This window comes from Tenrec ecaudatus, chromosome 3 (assembly GCF_050624435.1).
Source record: "Tenrec ecaudatus isolate mTenEca1 chromosome 3, mTenEca1.hap1, whole genome shotgun sequence".
NCBI lineage: Eukaryota > Metazoa > Chordata > Mammalia > Afrosoricida > Tenrecidae > Tenrec > Tenrec ecaudatus.
The window spans coordinates 96,820,853-96,846,133 of NC_134532.1; the positions used below are offsets into that span (position 1 = coordinate 96,820,853).

General features: G+C 37.3%; 1 protein-coding gene and 1 non-coding gene across 3 annotated transcripts in view; one reads left to right on the forward strand and one right to left on the reverse strand.

Moving 5' to 3' along the window:
* Positions 1 to 2,601: 2,601 nt before the first annotated feature.
* ADAD1 (adenosine deaminase domain containing 1) overlaps positions 2,602 to 25,281 on the reverse strand; it is a 54,284-nt gene continuing 31,604 nt past the window's right edge. Inside the window, exons 7-11 of one of the 2 annotated variants that reach the window (XM_075544828.1) lie at positions 24,928 to 25,065; positions 21,976 to 22,205; positions 19,087 to 19,324; positions 15,564 to 15,696; positions 2,602 to 2,715 (exon numbers count right to left, since the gene is read on the reverse strand). In XM_075544828.1, the coding sequence (XP_075400943.1) occupies positions 2,602 to 2,715; positions 15,564 to 15,696; positions 19,087 to 19,324; positions 21,976 to 22,205; positions 24,928 to 25,065 (853 nt within the window). Of the gene's footprint in view, positions 2,716 to 15,563; positions 15,697 to 19,086; positions 19,325 to 21,975; positions 22,206 to 24,927; positions 25,099 to 25,281 lie in introns of both variants that reach the window. The other variant, XM_075544827.1, reaches the window with a different exon arrangement.
* On the forward strand, positions 22,525 to 22,668 carry LOC142444206 (small nucleolar RNA SNORA48). The gene has a single exon (XR_012783859.1). It is a non-coding gene; the product is annotated as a small nucleolar RNA SNORA48 (small nucleolar RNA).

Genomic DNA, 25,281 nt, shown 5'->3' on the forward strand with positions numbered 1-25,281 from the left:
ATTCTAATCACCAGTCATTATCCATTATCAATGTATGTTTGATCAGTTTCAAACCAAAGATGTGGGTATAGTTCTTAAATTTCTGTATTATGATTTAGTGGTCGGTGCATAGATTTAAATAATACGTATATTGCTTGGATTTTCTTGCAGGCTTACTGATAGTATTCTATCACAGACAGCACTGTCCTTCAACACAGAGCCTGAAATAGCCCTTTGGATGATGATGTGATCCCATTGCCCTTGGATTTGTCCTTTCTGGCATAGTAATTGTATGATTAAACCATAGAATTTTCTGATTCAAAATGGCCTATGCCAGACCATTTCAGCTGGCTAGTGCCTAGGATAGCAATATTTATGCATCACGGTTCCTTTTTTATTTTCAATTTTCATAGATTTATATTTTGTACACTGTGTTCCTAGTATTACATTGTTTGCAGTTGTATCTTCTCATTTTGAGTCTTGCCCTACCTGCAAATAAACATCGGAAAGCTTTACTCCATCCATGTCGTTATGGCTGACTCTAGAGGAGGCAGCTCTACCCTATCCCATTCTGAGTGCCTTTCTACCTGAGGGGCTCAGCTTCTGGCGCTAATCCAACAATATTCTATGCTATTCATTAACTTTTCCGGAGCTAAGATTTCTCAGTAGCCTGTTCTTGGGTTAGAAGCTCAGCTAAAACCTGTTCACCACAGGTGACCAACTGGTATTTAAAATACCAAGTAGCATAGTTTTCAGGGCCACAGCAACATATAAGACACCACAGTATAATAAACTTGACAGGCAAAGGGTCGGTACTAATTACATATGTAATATTTACTAGATTATATTTATAAAACACATATATCTGTTTTATCTTCCTATTAAAATTATAAATGTCCCGATGAAAGAAATTTTTAGTGATTTCTCTCTAATGATTATGTTTCAAGGTCTTTTATGGTTTAGGCAGGACTTCAGAAGTAAATACAAACCACTTGGTTCTTTTAACTATTCAGTGTAAGCTAAAAGCAAAATAACTAGGAATAGGAAATCAATAGAATGAAAATTGAAATTGTCCATATTTGACCCTTTTGAATCTAAAAAACATCAATTTATAAGTAAGTAGGGACTACTGAAAGAAATGAAAGTGCTTTTTAAGATCTTTGCTGTTCAAAAAAAAAACTTTACTATACTTTAAAAATAGCAACAAACAAAAAGCATTCTACATCAACCTCATCAGAGATTATAGTAACTCATATGAAACGGGGATGCAAGTTTAATAAAGCTAAGATGGACAGTGTCTGAAAATCAAGTGTTTAACGTATCATAATGGAAACTAAAGAACTGGTTGAAGAGGTAAATGTATGAAATAACCTGTCAATTTCACTAAAGAGATACTGAAGAGTAACCAATTTCCCTGTTAACCTCCCCTTTTCATCAAATCACTGTATAAACAAATGCAGATAGAAAGCTAAGCAGTCTTTTATTCATCTGTACATTAAAGCCATCTACTAGTTATAAAGGATTGAATTATATTCAGCATGGGATCTTACAGAACACATGAACATGCTCACTATGATAGAAAGTACATGTGATTCAATGCTCCACCCACCGTACCACTAGGACTCTTGTAGATAACACTATAAAGCCCACTGCTGACCGAGTGCTCCTACAGGGCAAAGTAGGGTTTCTGACGGTGTAAATCTTTATGGAAGTAGAGGGCCTTATCTCACTCTCATACAGTGTGTTTAAACATTGGCTTTATTGGCAGCAGCCTAACACTTATTCATATGTACCACAGTACCCTTGTACATATAAGCCTCTATTAATCAAAGCAACTGAGTTATCGGATTATTCTCTAATCTGGTTAACATGTCTTCCCTGCATTTACATGTAGTTTTCATTCAAGAACTCCTTGGCCAGAAGTTCTGGTTGCTTTCTTTTTATTATCCCCTGCATACTGACTGGCAATATACAACACCAAACTCAGTTACTCAGTAGATTACGACTCTTAGGGAACAGAAAAAAACTGCCACTTTAGGTTTCTGAGACTTTAAAGTCTTTCAGGAATGGACAGCTTAATCTTTCTCCCAAGGAGCAACTGGTGGATCTGAACTGCTGACCTTGTGGTAATCTGCTCACTATGGGGCCTACTATACTGTAAGGGCTCCTAGGCAAAATTCACGTGCTCAAAAATTAGGCACTCAAATCTGTTGAAATAATAGACAATGAATAAGATTTATTATTTGTATGCTTGAGTTTCAAAATTTTAATTAAAACAAAACTTGAGATGCCAGTTACAAAACATTAGATGCCTAGAGAGCTCTCCATTTAAAATTTTATAAGAAAATGTGTTTTAAATTCAAAAAAAGAAGAAAAGAAAAATGTAATGGTCTTAAAATGACTATTAAAATAAATACAAAAACACTACATATTGAGTCAGCTAATTCTTTTCCCAAAATTTAAAACCCTTAATATTTTGTAAATTGGCATATTCATGGATATTGCTGTTTATAAGACCTTGATTTTAAAAGTTGAAAACCGTTAATATTTTAAAAGCATTTTTACTAGTCAAACACACCAAAAAGTACAGGACTTTTTTAATATGGCAAGGAATTGCCTAATTCACATACTAAATTGCTCGATGCAAGGAGACTTCACAATCCAGGAGCCATAGCCGTGTTGTTGCAAGTAGGATTTCAACAAGGTTTTTGCTTCTTGATAGAATACAGACATACACTAGACAGGAAAAAAACAAAAACAAATTATAGACAATAAGCAGAATATGAAATGTAAGTGATTGTAAACGTATTCCTTTTGCTTGATATATTTTTAAAAATCAATAAAAATTTTACTGAGTTTCTTTATCTCAAAATTATTTCTGAAGCAAAAAAAATCCTTTTTTTAACACATCTCTAAATTCTTTATAAATTCATTTTTAGGTATAATTAGCATACTAAAAAATTCATCCTTTGGAACTATACAACTTGGTGTGTTTTAGTAAATTTTTACAAGCATGCAACCATTACAACAGTTTTGTTTTCAAACAATTTCATCATTCCCTAAAAAGTTCTACTGTGCCCACCTGAAATCACTCTGTGTTCTCAATGTCAACTCCAGGCAACCACTAAAGAACTTTCTATCTCTAGAATTTGGCTTTCCGGAAATTTCATATAAATACATTAACAAAAGATACAATGTTTCATGCTTCTTTCAGTTAGTGTGCTTTCATATCTATTCATGACATTTCATGTATCAGTGGTTTGTGCTCTTTTGTGATTAGTAATTTGAGATAGTTAACATTCATTGTGCCAACCTGGCCTATAAGCACATGTGGTTAATTGGAGAACAGAGAGATAAATGGCTTGGTGAGCCTTGCCTTTCTAGTTCTCAGGTCGCTTGCTTTCTGATGGTTGGACCAGAATGCAGCTGCCTTAGCCAGTTCCCTGCTTCAGCTGGCAAGGCTCACTTCCCTTCTTGTACATCCCTGAGGAGAAGCCACATGGACCTACCCCGATGCAACCCTGGGTGCTAGAGTAGCTGTGTGAAGGCCCCTGCCAGCGCTGAGATGCTTACACACTCACTGACTTGGCTTTCCTCCTGCAGTTGGCATCATTGCGTGTGTTTTGTGAGACGGGGGAGGACTTTGTGGATTGGTGTTGTATATATGGGTTAAAATTGGACTTGTGGGCTTGAGCAGCACTGAGTTGGGATGTTTTCTTGATGTTCACTAACCCTTTATATAAAACTCTCTCATACATATGAGTTTCTGTGGATTGTTTCTCTAATGTACCCAGGACTAACACAGTATTCCATTGGAGCATAGAGATAATGAAAAATTTCCATGAACTTTAAAAAACCCATTCATATAAATACTATTAAACATTTATGCATCTTTGGGTAAACTTAATTTTTATTTTTTTCTGAATAGTTAACTACAAGTAGAACTGTTGGGTCACACTGTACCATTATTTTTGTAACATACTACTGAACTGTTTATCAAAATGGATGTACCACTTTATATTGCCAATAGGAAGGTCATAAAGATTTACCCTGATGTTTTCTTCTGTGTTTCATAGTTCAGTTTTTATATGTAATGTCTATCATCTGTTTTTGGAAAATATTTGTGTATTGCACTGTGTTGAGTTCCAAATTCATTCTTTTGCACATAGATATATAATTGTTTTAAGATTTTTTTGTAGAAATGATTTGTCTTAGTTATCCAGTGCTATTATAACATAACAGTGGGTGACTTGGAAAATGTATTTGTTCTTTCATTTCAAAAGGCTAGAAGTCTGAATCAGAGTGAGTACGTGCTCCAGAGGAAAGTTTTCTCTCTGTGTGTCTCCTGTTTCGGAGGTTCCCAGTGTGGGAATCCTCATGTCCAAAGGATATGCTCTGTCCTAGGCTCTTCTGTCTTGTTCTTCCTTCTCTGTAAGCTTCTCTCTCCATTTTCTCTCTGGCATGATAACAAGTGGTGCTGACCATACTCCAGGAAAACTTCCCTTATATGGACATGGGTTGTGATGGAATTAAGGGTGTTCCATCCCAGCTTAATGTTCTTACAACTCATTCACTGATCACAGCAGAAAACATCATAGACCAGGGGATGATTACATTGTTATTTAACAGTGAATGAGAATCATGGATGTGTTAGGCCAGGTGGACTGGAGAAACAAGTCCAATGACACTCAAATGTGTATAAGAAAGTGCTTTAAATCAATAAGTAATTATTATTAAAAAAACAAACCAGTCCAGTTCAGCCCAGTCCAACTCAAGTCTGAAAGCCATATACTCATCCATTAAGCACCTTTTCAGATTCCTGCAGCCACATGCAGTGATGCAGATTGCAAGAAGATCACAGGCTGGTGGGTGCAGAGTTGTGTGGATTCTAGGTTGGTGGAAACATGACAGAGCTCCTCCAACAGCTCTACAATCAGTCCTAGAGAGACCCACCAGGCAGGAAAGCAGAGTTGCAGAGTGAGAAGAATGTTCTCAGGACCCTTCTTATGAGAGGGCCATAATATCAAGGAAACAGCATCAGGCTTGACAGGTTTGACTCCACCCTTAACCATGAGTGTCTAGCTGACATAAAATTATCTAAGTAGCACAATGGCCCAAGCAAATTAATAAGATATTTAGGGAAGTCACAATTCAATCAATGACACTATTTTTACCAACTGAATTATTTTGGTGCTCTTGCAAAAATCAATTGACTAGAAATATAGTTTATTTCTGAGCTCTTAATTATTTTCTATTAACCATATTCATTTAATATGTATGCTGAACAAGAGAAGCTGGCTTTTATGAAGAATGAGGCATGAGGATTGGAGGAAGGCTTATTAACCACCTGTGATAGGCAGATGACACAATCTTCCTTGCTAAAAGTGAGGAAGACTTGAGACACTTGCTGATGAAGATCAAGGATTTCAAGCTTTGGTGTGGATTATAATTTAATGTTAAGAAGACCAAAATCCACCAGGCCTTGAGGACGATGACCCCAATTAGAGCAGCCAGTCCACAGAGAGGACCACATGGCCAACCCCCCTAAGAGACATGATGCCCCTCACTGACCCATGGGCCTGCAGGGGACAGCACCGGGGACAAACTGTGGGAATTGCGCTCAATCTGATCCCACCACAGGGCAAAGCACAGGGGCAGTGCAGTGGAACAGCAAGGGAACAGAGCAGCAGGGTCCCCAGGGAATGCTGAAGGTGGACTTTGGGGCCAGAGTGTGGTGCCCCAACAGACTGGACAGGAAAACACTCCTAAAGGCCAACAGACAATCCTTGAACCAACTACAAGCTTTTCTTTCTAGTTGTGGTTTGTTCTTTATCAGTGGTTTGTTGTTATTGTTGTATATTGTTGCTTGGTTTTTCTCTGTCTTGTTTTTGTGCATGTTATTATCTCCGCAGGTCTGTCTAAAGAAGATAGGCTGGATGAACAATCTGGAGGAGAAAACATCAGAACTGACAGTTCCGGGGGGACATGGGAGAGGCGGGGGGGGGGGGGGGGGTGAGGGGAAAGCTAATGGTGTTAACAAACCCAGGGATAAGGGAGCAACAAGTGATCCAAATTGGTGGTGAGGTGGTGTGGGAGGCCTGGTAGGACATGATCAAGGGTAATGTAACCAAGAGGAATTGCTGAAACCCAGGTGGGAACTGAGCATGATAGTGGGACAGGAGGAAAGTCAAGGGAAATCGAGGAAAGAGCTAGGAGGCAAAGGGCATTTATAGAGGTCTAGATAAGACATGTACATATGCAACTATATTTATATATGAGGATGGGGAAATAGATCTATGTGCCGATATTTATAGGTTTAGTATTAAGGTAGCAGAAGGACATTGGGCCTCTACTCAAGTACTCCCTCAATTCAAGAATACTTTCTTCTATTAAATTGGCATTCTATGATGCTCACCTTCCTGACACAAACGCTGAAGACAAAGCGGGTAAATAAGCAAATGTGGTGAAGAAAGATGATGGTGCCCTGCTACCAAAAGATATAGCATCTGGGGTCTTAAAAGCTTGAAGATAAACAAGCGGCCACCTAGCTCAGAAGCCACAAAGCCCACATGGAAGAACACATCAGCCTGTGTGATCACGAGGTGCCGAAGGGATCAGTTATCAGGCATCAAAGAACAAAAAAATCTTATCATTAGGTGCACACCTCCATGATGCGATTGCTGAAGACAAATGGGTGCATAAGCAAATGTGGTGAAGAAAGCTGATGGTGCCCGGCTATCAAAAGGTATAGCATCTGAGGTCTTAAAGGCTTGAAGGTAAACAAGCGGCCATCTAGCTCAGAAGCAACAAAGCCCACATGGAAGAAGCCCACCAGTCTGTATAATCACGAGGGGTCAAAGGGATCAGGTATAAGGCATCATCAGAACAAAAAAATCTTACCATAGTGAATGAGGTGGGGAGTGCAGAGTAGAGACCCAAAGCCCATTTGTTGGCCACTGGAGATCCCCTCACAGAGGGGTCTAGGGGAGGAGAGGAGCCAGTCAAGGTGCGATGTAGCAACGATGAAAAACACAACTTTCCTCTAGTTCCTAAATGCTTCCTCTCCCCCAACCCATCCCACTATCATGATCCGAATTCTACCTTGCTAGATCAGAGGATGTACACTGGTACAGAGGAACTAGAAACACAGGGAATCCAGGGAGCATGAGCCCTTCAGAACCAGTGGTGTCAGTGGTGATACTGGGAGGGTAGAGGGAGAGTGGGTTGGAAAGAGGGAACCGATTACAAGGATCTACATGTGACCTCCTCCCTGGGGGACGGACAACAGAAAAGTGGGTGAAGGGAGATGTCGGACAGGGAAAGATATGACAAAATAATAATTTATAAATTATCAACGGCTCATGAGGGAGTGGGGAGTGGGGAGGGAGGGAAAAAATGAGGACCTGATGCCAGGGGCTTAAGTGGAGAGCAAATGTTTTGAGAATGATGAGGGCAATGAATGTACAAATGTGCTTTACACAACTGATGTATGTATGGATTGTGATAAGTTGTATGAGCCCCTAATAAAAGGATTAAAGGGAAAAAAAAGAAGACCAAAATCCTCACAACTGAACCCAGAGGTACATCATGAGAAATGGAGAAAATATTTAATTATCAAGGATTTTGGCTTGTTTGGATCCAATTAATGTTAAGAGATCGAAAGATGGGCTGCACTGGATTGTTTTCTGCTTTTAGTCAATTTCAAGAATAGAATGGTTGTATGTAGAAATTATGTTCAATTTTACAGTTATTTTCAAAGAGACTTAACAAGCTTATCACATAAAGCAGCAGGCTGAATAAGCTTTGTGACATAAAATTATGTGTGTGTACAAGGAATAGTAGTTATGCACTGGGCTGCTAAATGTAGTCAATAGTTCTAAATCACCAGCTGCTCCTTGGGAGAAAGTTGAATCTTTCTATTCCCATAGTTAGTCTTGGAAATCAGAGGGAAGTTCTACCTTGTCTTATAGGGTAGCTATGAGTTGGCAACAACTCAATGGCAGCTTTTCATATGCTCATATACTTGTAATTAGTAGACTTAACTGGATGGATTATGAAGTTTGCGAATAGGGGTATTGGTAGAACTAAATAGAAAACTTTCACAAAATACTGTAGAATTATTGGAATTAGGTTAAAGGAAGTAATTTAATAAAGTGAATAGCATGAACATGGAATTCTATAGTATTATATTAACAACAAAAAAAGATTAAACCACATTATCCAAGGCTTATTAAGTAGCATTCTAGTTATATATACTTCTAAGAAAAACTTGTTTGTACTTCTGGAATTCTATTATAATTTCACTATTCTTCACCAGCACCATAATTATAATGCATCAATTCTTCTGTGATCTTCTTTAACTACGTGACATTCATACGCATGAGGCCACTGAAAATACCGTGGCTTGGGTCAGGCACACCTTAATCTTCAATGTGTCATCTTTGCTCTTAACACTTTAAAAAGGTTTTGTGCAGCAGATTTACCTAATGCAATTTGTTGTTTGATCTCTTGACTGCTGCTTCTATGACTGATCCTAGCAAAATGACCTTGACCATCAATCTTGTCTCCATTTATCAAGATGTTACCTATTGGTCCCGTTGTGAGGACTTTGGTTTTCATTACGTTGAGTTTAATCCATTATTGAAGGCTGAATCATCTGCAATATCTTGGGTTGTTAATAAGCCTACCTCCAATCCTGATGCCGAGTAAGGCTGCACACAGTCCAGTTCTCAGACTATTGGCCCACATGCAAATTGAGTAAGTTATTATGAAAGGATACACACTTCTGATTTTAAACCATGCAGTATTTATTCCCTTATTCAGTTTGTAAAAGTGTATCTTGGTCCATGTACAGGTTCCACATGAGCACAATGAAGTGTTCTGAAATTCCATTCTTTTCAGTGTTATCCACAGTTTACTATTATCCACCATGAAAATGCCTTTGAATAGTCAATAAAACACAGGAAACAGCTTTATGTTTTTTCCCTGCTTTCAGCCAAATCCATCTGAAATCAGTGTGGTAGTTACATCTGTGTCGAGTAGACACTCCTGCCTAGTTGTGGAGTCAGATCCATCAATCAGGTCACAACCTGATGCTGTATCCTTGCAGTTATGGCTTTCTTATGAGGACCTTAGACTCCCCTACCCAACCTTATCATTTACTGTTTGCTGTACACACTAACAGATGACAGAGCTCTCCCATGTTTCTACTGACCTTGATTCACATGACTTCACCCAATGGTCCGTGTTCTTCTTGCATTCTGCATCATTGCATGTGGCTACATGAGTCTGAAGAGGAACTTATGGATTAGTATCAGACTTACGGACTTGAGTTGGACTGAGCTGAGATTTCTTGATATAAAATTACTTCTTGATATAAAGCTTTTTCTTAGACATTAATGTGTCACTGGATTTGTTTCTCTAGTCAACCTGGTAAAAACACATTATGGTACCTGTGTTTGGAATGTGGGGTACTAGGAAACAAATCGTGAAGATGGAAAGTAGAGGCTTGTCTGAGCTCTGCTTTAAGGCAGTTGTATGGATTTGAATTTTTCTAATATGCATAGCCAGATGTCAGATATGGCCATGTGGTAGAAGTTATCTTTGATTATTTCTACCTCAAATGGTGAAAACGTGATGGATGTTAAATTGCAGTTCAGGAGATGAAAAATTCTCTAAGTTCTCTGTGGGAAAAGCCATGTTGCTTAGTCAAAATTCCTGACAGAAGGCCTGGCCCCTGGCTTGATGCTGCCAGAGGACTAAGTTCATAATGCATATAAATGGGATAGTTTAGATAGAAAATGATAGAATTTGATTATTTTAAGATCTAACTGTACTAGGATTATACTGATTTATTATACCGATTGTTTTTGATATGATGTGTAATAGAAATGATTATTGTGAAGTATGAATAGAAAGTTTGTAAGCCTATTGCCTTCAGCCATTAAATTAGATCTGTTAAATGAGTAGCTGGGATTACCTGTGAGAGCGCCTACTTGGCTTTTTGAATTCTGAACTAGTGGTTAGTGCCTAAGGCTGGAAAAAATATGGAACAATGAAGGAACTTTCCTCTCTAGGACTGAAAGTTAAAGGGAGGCCTGGGGCAGCTTGAAATGCTAATTGACCACCTGGATCTACTTATTGAGTGAATAATTAGAAGTGGGAAAAATGCAGCAAGAGAGAGACAGGTGAGTATGTTCACTGACACCCATGGATATGGTTCACAGGGACTAGAGGAGATGAGAGCAGACTGGCTGGTCTAAATTTTGAAGTGTTGAGCAGAACCTGAGCCTGTGACATCACCTAGCCCATAGGGGCTAGGACTGTTGAGAATTTGTGAAAGGGTTCTTGGTCAAGAAGTATTGCAGCTAACAGCGACCCTGGTAAGGCTCAGCGAGGGGGCCCATGCTGAGTCGACCAGAACCCGACCAGAGGAAGACAGGATTTTTGCGCCTGTAAACTGGTACACAGTGTTACTGACTTTATGGCTGGCCTTTCCTGATTTGATTTTGCTTATGGGTGCACACTCACAACTAAAATGAAGATTCTTCACATCAAACATGTTGCTTGTCTCCTCAGACAACTAGGTTAATAGAAATGGGTAACGTAGAAGCCCAAAATGGGAGGAGAAAGACATGAAGTGTCTGGCTTACAAACTTTCATGAGTGGGGAAAGATGTTGATATGATTATATGATTAAGGTGTAGGTGTTCATATAACTACAATTGTTAGGCAGAGAATATTACTGTTTTATTCACTTACAGAATTTAAAGTTTAAGTAAAGCTCGCGATTTTCATTTTATGTGTATTAATTGTATCATATTGGCACCAGTATGATTTTACTATCATTTTTTAAAAAGTATGTATGGCTAAAGATCTGTGTAAGGTTCTCAAGTTGGCAGTAGTGGTCTGTGATTGTTACAATTGTGTCAACTAGACACTCCTGGCTTGGGGTTGAGGCAGACCTCTTAATCAGATCACAGCCTGATGCTGTCTCCTTGGGAGTGTGGCCTACTTATAAAGATCTTAGGACACCCCCCACCTTGCCTTTCCTCTTCCTGCTGCTTACATCTGACAAAGCCCTGCCATGTTTCCACTGACCTTGGATTCCCCATGACTCTGTACCCTCTGCCCTGGGATCTTCCTGCATTCTGCATCATTGCATGTGGCTACATGAGTCTGAACAGGGACTTATGGACTAATGTCAGATTTATGGACTTGAGTTGAACTGGGCTGAGATGTTTTCTGGATATATAATTACTTCTTGATATAAAGCTTTTTCTTATACATTAATGAGTGTCACTGGATATGTTTCTCTAGTCAACCAGGTCTAACAAAATCAGCAATAATATCCCTTACACCACATCCTATTCTGAATCCAGCTTGAATTCCTGACACCTCTGATGTACTTCTGTAACCACTGTTGAATCATCTTGACCTAAATTTTACTTAAATATCATATTGCCATTATTTATAATTTCCACATTCGGCTAGGTCACTTTTCTTTGGAGTATAGCTCTCTTTCAATTGATTGGCAAGGTCTTTTTTCAGTTTCTTGGGATAAGTCAATAAGTACATCCAGTAAAAAACTCACTCACTGCCATTGAGTAAATACCAACTCATAGCAATCCTGTGGTAGAACCCAAGGTAGAAATGCCCCTGTGAGTTTCTGACACTGTAACTATGGGAATAGAAAGTCCCATCTTTTTCCCAAGAAGTGCCTGGTGTTTTGTACTGCCAACCATGCAGATCACAGCTCAACTCGTAACCACTTCTCCACCATGGTTCCCTATCAGTGCTTCATTATCAATCTGCTGAAACATTTCCTCAATTTCTATCAATTTTAGTATTCCATCAATTTCTGAAGCCTCGTTTCTCACTAATGCCTTCAAGGCAGCTTGAACTTCTTCCTCCACTACCACTGTTTCTTCATCATAGCTACCCTTCACGAAATGAATGCTTTTGGGTTCAGTCATTGTGTATTCCTTCATCTTTGATGCCTCCAGCATCATTTAATGCTCTCTGCCCACTGAATCATTTAATATTGAAGAGAAGGGAGGGAAAGGGGAGCTGAGAGCAATGATGTCTGTACAACCCCACTCAAGGAGAATGAATAACAAAGCTTTACATCTTTATGGGAACAGAGTACCTCATCTTTCTTTTATAGACAGGTTGGTGGTTTCAAACTGTTCACCTTGTGCTTTTCAGCTCAACATGTAACCTACTATACCTGCCATTGAGTCAGTGCTGACTCCTAGCGACTCCCTGTGGTTTCTAAGACTACCTGTTTACAGGAGTAGAAAGCCTAGTCTTTCTGCTAAAGCTTCAACTGGTTTGGAACTGCCAACCATGTGCATTGCAGCCCAATTCATAACCAGGGCTCTCACATATATGTGTGTATATATGTGTGTGTGTGTGCGCATCTACTCTTCCTGCTTCTGAGATGCCATACACACACACACACACACACACACACACACACACACACACTTTTTTTCTAGAAGCAGAGAGAGGGTCCCCTGACCATCATCAAGAAGTCACCTGCAAAGCATGTGCAAGATCCTTGTCTGCAGTGGCAGCATCTGCAGAAGTACCAGAGGTCTCAGTACTGACATCATGAAACAGAGCAGAGGAGCCACCGTAAGACCTTGAGATAGTGCATAAAGATGCACCAAAACCACGAAAAAGAGCAGAGGAGAGAGACCAACACTGAGGCAAAGCAGCAAGCTGCCTGGTCCATGGAACAAATCAGAGGCCAAGGACCAGAGAGACATGCTTGCCATCATGGCTGAGAAGAGGCACTGTAGGTAAATTAACTATCTTGTAACATTTTGTAACCTGTTAGCTTACTTAATAAATCACATAATCCTGATTTTTATCAGTGAATTGTATAGCCAATGTAATGAATGTTTGAACACAGAAGAGAAGTACAGTAATGTGTGAGCACTGGCTGGTATCAGATTGGTTAAAGGAAGTTGGAATGGAGGCATATCTGACTTCTGCCTTATGGCAATTGGCTTGTGAGTTCCCAAAGCTGGTGTAGGATCTAATTTTCCTTTTCCTTTCTAGCCAAAGGAGGTCTGATGTGGCACTCATGCCATTTCTTCAATCAACTACTTAGTAAATTTTAAGTTGTTTCACATCTTCGAGATAGCCAAATGCATTTATATGGTATCTCATTATTTTAGGGTATGTAAGTTTCTGTGGGGAGATATGGTCAATTAATATGGCCTTTCTAACCATACTATTTTGTATGCTGTATTATAAATTCTAATCTCTATTCCTATGGTTATAATCCCATTTTAGAAAAGTTCTCTTATAGGATTAAGGTGAGATGTATTCAGAATCACCGCCATAGTACAGGGTATGATCTTAATCATCACTGTTTCTTTACAATATAGTCCCCAGGAAGAATTCGTGGAAGCATTAAAAGAAGAAGAGCCAGTGGGGTACATTAAAGATCCATCTACAGTACTAAATGGAGGTCAAGACCTGGAGGCTGTGGCACGGAGCAATGGAGGCAGGACAAGATTGGAGGTTGAGGCCACAAGATTATCACACAGAGCAGAGAAGTGCAAATACTATATTCATTATATTTGGGCAGGCTTCCTGGTCTATGCAAACCAGAAGCCAAAGGACCTCATGGTTAAGAGATTGAAGACTAGAGTGAGGCTTGGTTTTGGAGTCAGAAGAAACACTGCGGAGGACCAATGACTGTATTATTATTGTTTACTGATCGTGACGAGCCTATTGTTGCAGCCAGTGTTAATCCATTGTGGGTCTTCCTCTTTTCCATGCCCCTACATTGTACCAAGTATGTCCATTTCCAGGGATTGATCTCTCCTGATAACATGTCCAAAGTACATGAGACAAAGTCTCATCATACTTGCTTTTAAGGAGCATTTTGGTTGTACTTCTTCCAACACAGATTTGTTTGTTCTTTTGGTAGTCCATGATAGTTTTAATATTCTTTACCATAACCATAATTCACATGCATCAATTCTTTAGTCTTTATTATTCAACACCCAACTTTCATATCGACGAGGTAAACTGAAAATACCATAGCTTTGGTCAGGCACACCTCAGTCCTCCAAGGGACATCCTTGTTTTCAATACTTTAAAGAGGTTTTATGTAACAGAGTTACCAAATACATTGTGTCCTTCTTAATTTCCCAAAACTTCTCTAATAAATCCCCATAACTGTGTTTTTGTGTGGTTACTGTAACGAATTTTCAAACCTAGCATAGAAGTAGAGTCCTATGGGAGGAACTGTTGGTGTCAGAATAAGGTAAGGAAGGATGGAAAGTGAAGGCTTGTCCGGCCTCTGCCTTACAGAAATCAGTCTTGGGTTTATGTGAAGCTGGCTTCTCTTTGTCCCTTTTGTAACCAGAGGTTAGATGTAGCTTCCGTACTGTTTATGCATTTTCTTTCTTTTTTTACATTTTATTAGGGGCTCATACAACTCTTATCACAATCCATACATATACATACATCAATTGTATAAAGCACATCCGCACATTCCCTGCCCCAATCATTCTCAAAGCATTTGCTCTCCACTTAAGCCCTTTGCATCAGGTCCTCTTTTTTCCCCCTCCCTTCCCGCTCCCCCCTCCCTCATGTGCCCTTGATAATTTATACATTGTTATTTTGTCATATCTTGCCCTATCCGGAGTCTCCCTTCCCCCCCTTCTCTGCCGTCCATCTCCCAGGGAGGAGGTCACATGTGGATCCTTGTAATCAGTTCCCCATTTTCAACCCACTCAACCTCCACTCTCCCATCATCGCCCCCCACACCCTTGGTCCTGAAGGTATCAATATACAATATAGAAAATACATTATTGTAATTTATTTCTCTGAGTATGACATAAAATATTGTAAAATTAAGTACTGTATGTACTCAAGTATAAGCCACCCTGAATATCAGCCAAGGCATCTAATTTTACCACAAAAACTTAATTAAAAATGTGCTGAAAAACTCGACTTATACACAAGTATATAGCTATATATCCTTTTGAAGTAGCTAGTTTACGTGGCAACATTTACATACCTAGTTTTTAATATATTCATTTAAAAGTGAATTTTACCATTACATGCTGTCTTAGCATGTAATGTTGCTACAACAGACTGGATGGCATTCACAAATAAATTTATTTTCTCACAGTTAGGAGGTTAAATGTCTGAAATAATGGTGTCAGATCTAGGGGAAGGCATTCTCATCCATTCTGGAGAAAGGTCCTGGGGTCTTCTGAGCTTTTGTTCCTAGGAAACCTTCACGTGGTATGGATTCTATAGTCTCATCCCTACTTCTTTTGCTTAAAATTATTTATCTCTAACAATATACGGATGTAGGACACATCCTACACAAATCCTGTCTTATTAACATAACAAAGGCAACCTATTCCCAAATGGGATTATAACCACGGGCACACAGATTAGGATTTGTAGCACATATTCAAGGAAACATAATTCAAACCACAACACATTATACTCAAGGATTTTTATATTTAAAACTTTTGTTATGTATCATCTTAAAATTACCAAATTGTTTATATTTTTATTTCTATGACATATTTAATTCCAACTTACCTTAGCTGCATGGTATGTACTAGCTTCAAGCAAATCTTCCTTTTTAGATTCTTTGGCAAGCAAGTTAAACCGACTTAGCATTGCAGCCTTACAGAGTCGACTTGCCATTGACACGCCACTTTTAAACGGGGAACTAAAGTCGAAAAGAACAAAACCTTTACTATTCGGAATTCAGCCATGTACATTGACAATTGTGGAGATCAAAATCAACATATATCCTAAAAATATTTACTGATCCCAGATTATAAGCAAAAAGCATGTTAAACAGAATTTTTACATTAAAAACTCATTTCTAATTAATTATTTTCAGACCTAATTTCTTTAATAACATTTCAGTTTAAGTTTTATAGTTCTACATTAATAATTAAAGCAGAAGGTTGCTATTTGGGTCATTTTACTGGTTGTGTGTGGTAGAAACATATCATTAGGCTTCAAAAAGTTTATAAACAAAATTAAAAGATAATAGTAATTTTTCTAACAACTTTATAAAGTTCTTTATATAGCAACATTTAGAAAATGATTTTTATGTAAGTTTAACTCAAAAAATAAAATATATCCAAATTTTATGTATAGGTGTATAGGTGAATGCATCTCTTTTTTGTTTGTTTTTTAAAGTGGGTCTACAGATCATGAACTTTTGCTACTGTAATTTCCCTCCTTAATTATATTTCACATTATTTCTTCTCAAAGATCACAAAATTCCCCACAATCCTCTACTCTTCCTGTTTTCGTGCTAAGAATTGTCGTCTAGTTACTTCCTGCAGGTTTCTCCTACCCCTTTGAATTTTGTCTTATTAGCCTCCAGGGGCGTGTTCTTCTACTTCTCTTACAACCCTTGCTTCCACCATGTGAACAGGTTAGGATCACCTTACTCGACGGTGAGTGGATACATGGGCCAGAGCCTGAATGACCCTCTAAGATCATCTAAGCTGACTTGCATAAGAACGACAACTGACCCCCATTCATGAAGGAGGCAATCCAAATCCAGAACCATCCAGGTGACTTAAGTACGGACTTGTGAGCAATAATACACAATTACTATTTTATAAAATATTGATCACGTGTGAGGCTAATTCATGTAACAATAGTTCACATGCACTCCTATGGATGTAATCTCATTTGCATGATTAATTTTCCAACCTGGTTCCTTAGTGATTTCTCTGTCACTATGAGAGAACTTTTCAGAAGATTCTGTGGATGTTCCAAATATAATAACGTACTACTTTCTTCAAAGAGTGGATCTTTTACCTCCTCTTTTCCAATGTTTAATATCTATAATTTCTTTCTCTTGCCAATTATACCAATTCCTTCAGTATAATGCTAAATAACAGCAATGAGATTGAACAATCAGTACATGTCTTATACTGATTGTTCATGGGAATATCTCTAAGATTACATCATGTATATATATTTTATTCTGTAAAAAAATCTACTCCCACTTTTAATTGAGCAATTTATCTAGAACAGTTGTTGAATTGTATTAGCTAGCTATAAGGCATTTCTTCCTAGATCAACTAATACAGTAACTAATACATGAAGCAGTTTTTAACTATCTAAATTGCTATCCTTGCATTCCCTAAAAAAAAAAAAGACATCAGTACTGCTGTATAAAATACAATTTTTATAAATATGGTGCTATATCCTAATACAGTTGACAGTCCCTTGGTTATCGATGTCATATCTATGAACATCTTCTACTTGCTTTTAATGTTACATAAGTTTGCCCTCACTTTGAAAAGATTGAATCAACCCCTATTCACAACAAATTCCTTATCATAATCATTTTCACTTGCTGTACCTGCAGCTTTTAAATCAGTGAAAAGGCCCTGATGCTTTTCTTGCATCCAAACCCCAAAACCCACTGCCATCAAACTATTTCCAACTCATATTAATGCTACAGAGCAGAAGAAAACAGCTCACTAGTGTTTCCAAGGTCATAGGTATTTTTTTTTTGCACAGAAACGTCATCTTTTGTTTTTATAGTGAAAGCCAAATTCACAGGTAATCTCTAGGTTATTGTGGATTTCTAGGGCTGTAATTTTTTAAAGATGCAAATGCTTGAATTTCCTTCTGTATTTCACTACAGTAAAGTTAGATAAGAACCATATTCCCTCGGTCACACTGACCTACCTATTCTTAAAGACAAATCTTAAGAATGGTTATCATTCATAATACAAGGGGACTACCTGAATTTTACTTAGGTACTTAACTTTGATATATGGTATGTTACAAAATAATCAAAACACAACAAAACAAACTCATTGCAATGGAGTCAATGCAGACTCATAGGGACCCCGTGTGACAGGGCAGAACTGCCTCTGTGAGTTTCTAAGACTATGTACAGGAGTAGAAAGCCCATCTTTCTCCCTCGGAGGAGCTGGTGGTTTCAAACTGCTGACCTTGCAGTTTAGCAGTAACTTGTAACCACTATATCAACAAGGCTCATATTTCTTAATATTAGCTTCACCAAATTCAGGATACTTTTATAAGTTATTTTTCTACACTGTTTCAAAGAATACCTTTGTTTGTATGGGTGTGCTTACATGTGCTGTTCTGATATTTAAAAAAAATAATAAACCGATCTTGGTGGCAGTGGTCATCTTCCTTTTACAACATTTAATAAAATGCTTAATTTCTTTCTTTAGAACACATTTATTAGTCCCTTACTAGAACATGCTAGGAGCCCTGGTGGGATAGTGGTTACATGTTGGCTGCAATCTGCATGGTTGGCAGTTTGAAACCACCAGCAGCAACGTGGGAGAAAGACGGGCTTTCTCTCTTGAAAGGTTAGTTTCAGAAACCGACAGGGGTCGTCTATCAGTCAACATTGACTTGATGACAGTGAATAGAATAATAATAAATTAGTATATTCCTTGTTAAACCCCAACCTGTTCCATAGTAACATTTTTTCAGCAGAGTGTCCTAGTCTGTGATTTAAGTTTTGCTGGCTTCTTTAATTCTGTATCTTAATGTTCTCCCAGTTCTTCATACATTGCTCATGAATGGGACTGAACTTTTCAAAGTTGAATTTGCATTAGATACCTTGATGGAGAGACTACAAAATTTTCATAATCAAACTGATTCCTGAAAATAGTAACATATCTGTCACTCCACTTCTTTCCAAAATTGGGTGGCAAAAGATTCCTGTCACCTTTACTAGTTCCCATAACTATTGCTGTTACAAGGGATTTAGCTTTTGCATTTCAGGTGCAAAACTTCAAAAAGTGGAATTTTGCTAGTATTTCTGAGATCTAATAAAATGAGAATCCCCTCAGTATTATCCCTCCTTGTCTTATTATCTGAGTTTGAAAGATAGTTCTATTCTTGACTGTATACCTTTAGAAAGATATGTAACTTCTCCAGGATTTCTTTTCGTGTGGGCAGGGGTGGGGAGCAGACTTTTAACTATTACAATAATGTCTGTATCATGGTCACACTAAATTTATGATTATTATCTGGAAAAATAGAAATTTGTCATCAAAATATTTTTTGCAGAAGTCTCAAAGAAGTTAATATATCTAACCTTTCAGTGATCTTTCCACTGAGACCATCCACAATCTCCAAAGAAACATCCCCTTGTGCCCAATTTAGACTCAGGGATTTATATTCCAAGTTCGTTTGAAGTGGATACGCAGATGGTACTAAACTAATGTGAGGTCTATTGACCAAGTAAAACATTGGAAGTTTTGAAGTGAGTGTATCATCCACACGCTGCTTTATAGCTATTTCCAAGCCTCTAGTATCACTGCAACTCCCATCACCTAGAATGCAAAAAGGAAACTGATCAGAATTCAGCATCAAAAAATAAAAGTTTAAATCAACTAGGAGATAGCTTTTTATGCTATATCTCGAACTTCTCTTTCTACTTTTTAGTGGCTATTTCACTATTTTCCAGGACCAAGCACATGTAATGATAGTTAATTTCCTCTTAGAAAAATTAAAGACAATGATGAAAAGATACTCCATTAAAGAAAACTGACCCACAAATTAACTGGCCCTTTTAATCTTGATTTCTGTTTGAAATTAGGGGATAATGCAGCACATAATCTGGCTAATAAATATTTGGTAGATGTGAGTTATTTAATTTTTTGCTATATCTGAGGGCCATCAACATTGTGTTATAGAGCACATAACAATGTTTTAGTTTCAGAGCACAAAGTAACATATAGACTGTCTGTTTCTGCTTAAAATTCTGCTAATACTAAAAGCTGTGAGTTCTCGGTTTTTATGTTTTGAAGCAGAGCTAAAAAATATGCACTATTATATAATATTATTAAATGAGCTGCACCCAAACTTAAAAAAAAGAAGTTATGGAGTCCTCATTTAAAAATAATAATTCTACAGCAGAGCTCTTATCTCCAACGAATGTCAAAGGTTCTCATAAGAAAATCATACGTATCACGAGAAAAAATGTATGAATCAATTTTGTTTCCCCATCATTGAGAAAGTTGAGCTGGGTTAGGGGACTTATACCCAGTATGACTACCTCAGAAAAAGAAAATGAACTGCAAAGGACATAACACTATATTACTCAGGTGGAAGTTGTGGATTTTTAATATATATATTTTAATCACAATAATAATAAAATATATGAATTGTTTCTGACACCTTCTTCTAAGTGCTCTCTTGAGTGTTTCAAATAAAGAGATAAAAATGACACTAGACAAATTAAAAATTTGACTTGAGCAAAGAAAAAGTGGGAGGCAATAGGGTCTGTGTAGACACTGTAAATAGAATGAACAGAAGAGACAAATTCAAAACAAAATGCAGGGAATTTCTCTCACTCTCTAATGAGATAATGACACTGGTTGTATCTAAAAAATAATAGATTTGGAAAAAGAGAAAGCAACCAAAAGTCAAACCCTTTTAAATACCATACTATTTTACCTAGCTGTTTCAAGAAGAATAAAAGCTAAGATTAAAATCTCAAGTTCATTCATACTGTTAGATTTTAGTATATTTATACATCTATTCCACAATGATTTACTATATCCAAGGTATGGTTTTTAATTATATCTTGAAGCTAAATCTTGTTCTTGGAAAATATATCTCTAAAATCACATCATATAATTAAAATTTTTAATTTGAGTCATTCAAAATGATCAGTAATATTTACATGTAACTCAAAGGTTAAAGTCAAAGGTTAATTATAGTCAGACTATAAGAGCCCAAACTGAATAGATCCCATAAAATAATGAGGAAATTCTTTATATACTGAAATGGAAAGATTCCTAATTTATGTTATATGAAAAAAAGTAAAATGGAGAATCTGGTTGGTATGATCCATTTGTATAAAAATCAATTTGTATAAAAATCAGCAGTTATTTCTCTAAAGAAAAAATACATGTGCAAAAGCATACACACGTGCACAGAACAGATAAAAATGTACACTTTTCCAGGGGGAAAAAAAATAGGTGGCTGGGTCAATGGAAATAATTTTTCACTGAACATTCTTTTAAGGCTTTTGAGTTGTGAACCAAGTAACATATTTTCTATTTAAATAAATCTAGTTTATGTAGAAAAATAAACAACCATTTCCTTTGCATTAGTTTTTTAAAAAGGCACATCAAACAAACAGCAATAAAATACAGTGACTTACATGAATATGGAACTGAAAAATCTACATAGAAATTCACAAAATGAGAAAATACAGAAATTATAAAGCAACCCAAACCAAAAGTATTATCCACATCCAGATCTTACATTTACACATACAATCATTACCAAAATTTATTAGCAGCAAAAGAAGCAAGTGTTCCAGATGGGTAACTAAAGCTTTAAAACACCCAAACTTTGTAAACACTAATGAAAGGAGTCTCCAAAAGGTTTGCTAATGAGATATCTTGAAAATCTATTCAAATTTTAAAACTTTCTGTAATAGCGCATAACAAAGAAAAAAAATCCTCTGCCATCCAGTGGCTTCCTTTGTGAGGATGCAAATCTTCACAGAAGCAGATAGCTTCTTCTTTCACTTGTGGAGCAGCTGATGGGTCCAGATGTGTTAGAAAAGGAATCAGGGGAGACAAGACCCAAAATGGGGAGTTAACATTTTTATTTCAAGAAGCACTATAAAAACATTATGCAACTTGAGAAATTCAAGGATGCATTGTCTCATAAAAGAAATAGGAAAAGTTGAGTATTAAACAAAAATAAAAAGTTCAAGACTGAGTATTATATCTAATTGACTAATTTATAATATTCATTCTGAGACATCTTAGGAGAATAAGAAAAAGTGAAGCATCCTAAGTGTGGTTTCACGTTAACATCAAACACAAAGCCCAACAAAACAATAGATCTGTATTTTGACCTTGGTTAAGTTTCATGCATACAAAAGTTGATTTTATGCTGATGTGTAAAAAATAGCGAGTTCACTAGTGAAAGAAGTCAGGACGCATTTTTATTTTTCACTTACCAATCAGCATACTGTTGATATAAACTGGCTGTATAAAATGACTCAGCAAGGCCCCCTGTACACCAAGCACTTCCCATCTGGTCAATTTATCACTTGAGGACATACTACTTATTCGATTAATGACATCTGCAGGACAGTAAACAGTTAGATAAATTTTGCCTTCAACAGCCACATGAAGACTCAGTTCTTCATTAGCTTCATAGGCAGATACAGAATGAGGATTAAGACGTCTGGAGAGAAAAACACAAAATATTTCTTTTTAAAAATCAAATTGTCAGAGTAAAATCTATATCATGTACATAACAAGTATTCTCTAACTTTCCAGTATACTTTTAATTCAAGAAATAAAAACAGCTGCAAGGCAGGAATGGAATAAATGGATTAATTAAGATTAATATAGAGAAAAATTATCCATAATATATTTAGAGCATTCAAGAGATAGTTTTCATATTATTAAAATCAACTGAAAAGCATAGGGTCTGAGTTATTTTCTTCCTCATTATATATAAAAAATTTAAACTCTAAAATAAGTTTAAAAACCTGATACCATCCCCCTGGCTATGAGCAAAGAGACACCTGATTGGTGGTGGTGCTCTTTTATCAGTCAGGGGCAGAGCAGAGTGGCAGCCCTTTGTTCATCCTAGCTTGATGCCTAGATTGTGGCCAGAGCTGTTTCATGCCTAGGGCACATTATTAAAAAAAAAAAAAAAAAAAACCTGATACCTTTTGTTCAAGAAATAAATCCAATAAAACATGTTTTGTCTGAGTTCCTTTAAGTTTTCAAGAAGCATTCACTATTCTTGCTTATGAAGTATTACTAAGACGATTTTCACCACAATATTACCCATGGTTTCCTGTAGTCTAGATATTCAGAGATGATGTGAATTTTACTTTTGTTTTTGTCTGTACTGTTTAAATTACATGATACCTTATGCTATTCATTCCAACTGAAGACTTAAGGGAAAATACAGGTAGATACAAAGTTACTTTTCAATTTACTGTAGGAATTCAGAATGTATCCACTTTTCACTTATGCACTGTAAGTGCAAAATATATCTTTATATAACTGCCAAACCACAGAGAACCATGGCCTAGCCAAGTTAACACATTTTTTTAAATTAAATTAAATACGTTTATTGAGGACCCTTACATTTTACCACAATCCATACATTCATCCATGTGTCAAGCACATTTGCACATATGCTGCCATCATCATTTTGAAAGAATTATCTTCCCACTTGAGGCCCTGTTATCAGCTCCCCATTTCTTCCTCCTCCCTCCCCCACAAACCCTTGATAAGTTATAGATTATTATTTTCATATCTTAAATTGTCCTCTGTTGCCCCTCAACCACTTTTCCATTGTTTGTCCCCCTGGGAGGGAGGGGGTTGGTTGATCCTTGTGATCAATTTCCCATTTCTCCCCCTCCCCACCCCTAATCCTCTTGGCATCTCTACTCTCATTGTTGGCCCTGAAGGGTTATCTATCCTGGATTCCTGTGTTTCCAGCTCTTATCTGTAACAGTGTGCATGTTCTGGTTGGATCTGATTTGTGAGGTAGAATTGAGGTCATGATAGTGGGGGAAAGGAAGCACCAAAAAGAACTAGAGGAAAGCTGTGTGTTTCATTGGTGCTCTACAGCACCCGGACTGGCTCATCTCTTCCCTGTGACCCCTCTGTGAGGGGATGTTCAGTTGTCTACAAATGGGCATTGGGCCTCCATTCCATGCCCTCCCTCACCCCCCATTCACATTGGGTATGGTTTTGTTCTGGGTCTTTGATGCCTGATGTGCGTCCTCCATGTGGGATTTGTTGCTTCTCAGCTAGATGGTCACTTGTTTATCTTCAAGTCTTTAATACCCCAGATACTATATCTTTTGATAGCTGAGCACCATCAGCTTTCTTCATCACATTCACTTATGCACCCATTTTGTCTTCAGCGATTGTGTCGGGAAGGTGAGCATCATAGAATGCTGGATTATTAGAACAAAGTGTTCTTGTGTTGAGGGAGTACTTGAGTCAAGGTCCAATGTCCATCTGCAACCTTAATTCTTAACATATAGCTATGAGTACACAGTTCTATTCCCCTCTCTTACTGCTCTGTTGAATACACACACACACACACACACACACACACACACACATGCCTGTATTGTGACCTCTATAAATGTCCTTTGCTTCCTGGTTCTTTCCTCTATTTCCTTTTATCCCACCATGATGTTCGACATTCATTTGGTTTAGTAATTCTTTGCTGTTACATTGCCCTTGATTAAGCCCCACTAGGCATCCTATGCCCTTCTCTCCATTGATTTTGGTTCACTTGTTGTCTTCTTATCCCTGGATTGGTTACTCCCCTCCCTTCCTTTCTCCCACCTACCCTTCTCCTGTACCCCCCAGAACCATTGGTCCCATTCCTTTCATCTCCGAATTGTTTATCTCACTTATCTTATCTAGACATGCAGAGACATTAATAAGTGCAAAAACCAGGCAAAGCCAAACCAAACAACAAAGGAAGTCAATACCAACAAAGCAATAACAAAAAGAAAGTCACTGACAAAAATGGAAAAGCCTACAGATAGTTCAAGGTCTGTTTGTTGGCCTTTACGAGTGTTTTCCAGTAGTCTGATGGGGTGCTACACTGTGTATCGAAAGTCCATTTTTGGTATTCCCCAGGGATTTCATCACCTTGCTCCCCTTACTGCTCTGCTGAATGCTGAGTTTTTTGCTCCAGCATAATGAGATCAGATTGTAACACAAAATCTTATCATCACAGCTAGTATTACTCTTGCCTTGCACCTTGGCAATTATTATGGTCAGATGTACATGAAAAGAATTATATACATATTTTCACTACTTCCCTTAACATAAAATATTAGATGAGATTGTCAATAATAAGGAGATGTATATGATATGGTATTTTCAATAGCTTTTATGACAATTTCCAAAATACTTACAATTGAGACTTAATCTGAGCTGATCCTTTAGGCAACTGGCTCATATAGAGATAAATGTTAATATTCTGTTTGAGAGTGAGTAAATCAGAAGCTGGTTCTGTACAAAATATGGATTTTTCCATCATAGCAGGATTTTTGCTGTAGAATAGTAATAGTTGTCTATAAAAGTACCTAAAATAAATGAGGCATAGCTTTGTCAAGTAATACAAGTTATAATAAATATAAATATAAATGATGGATTTTACTGTTACTATGTTGATATGGGTCATAATCAATGTTTCCATTATGCTAATTTTTATATTGATACGACCTCTTAATCTTATTTAACAAAAATACTAATCCTCTTAAGACATC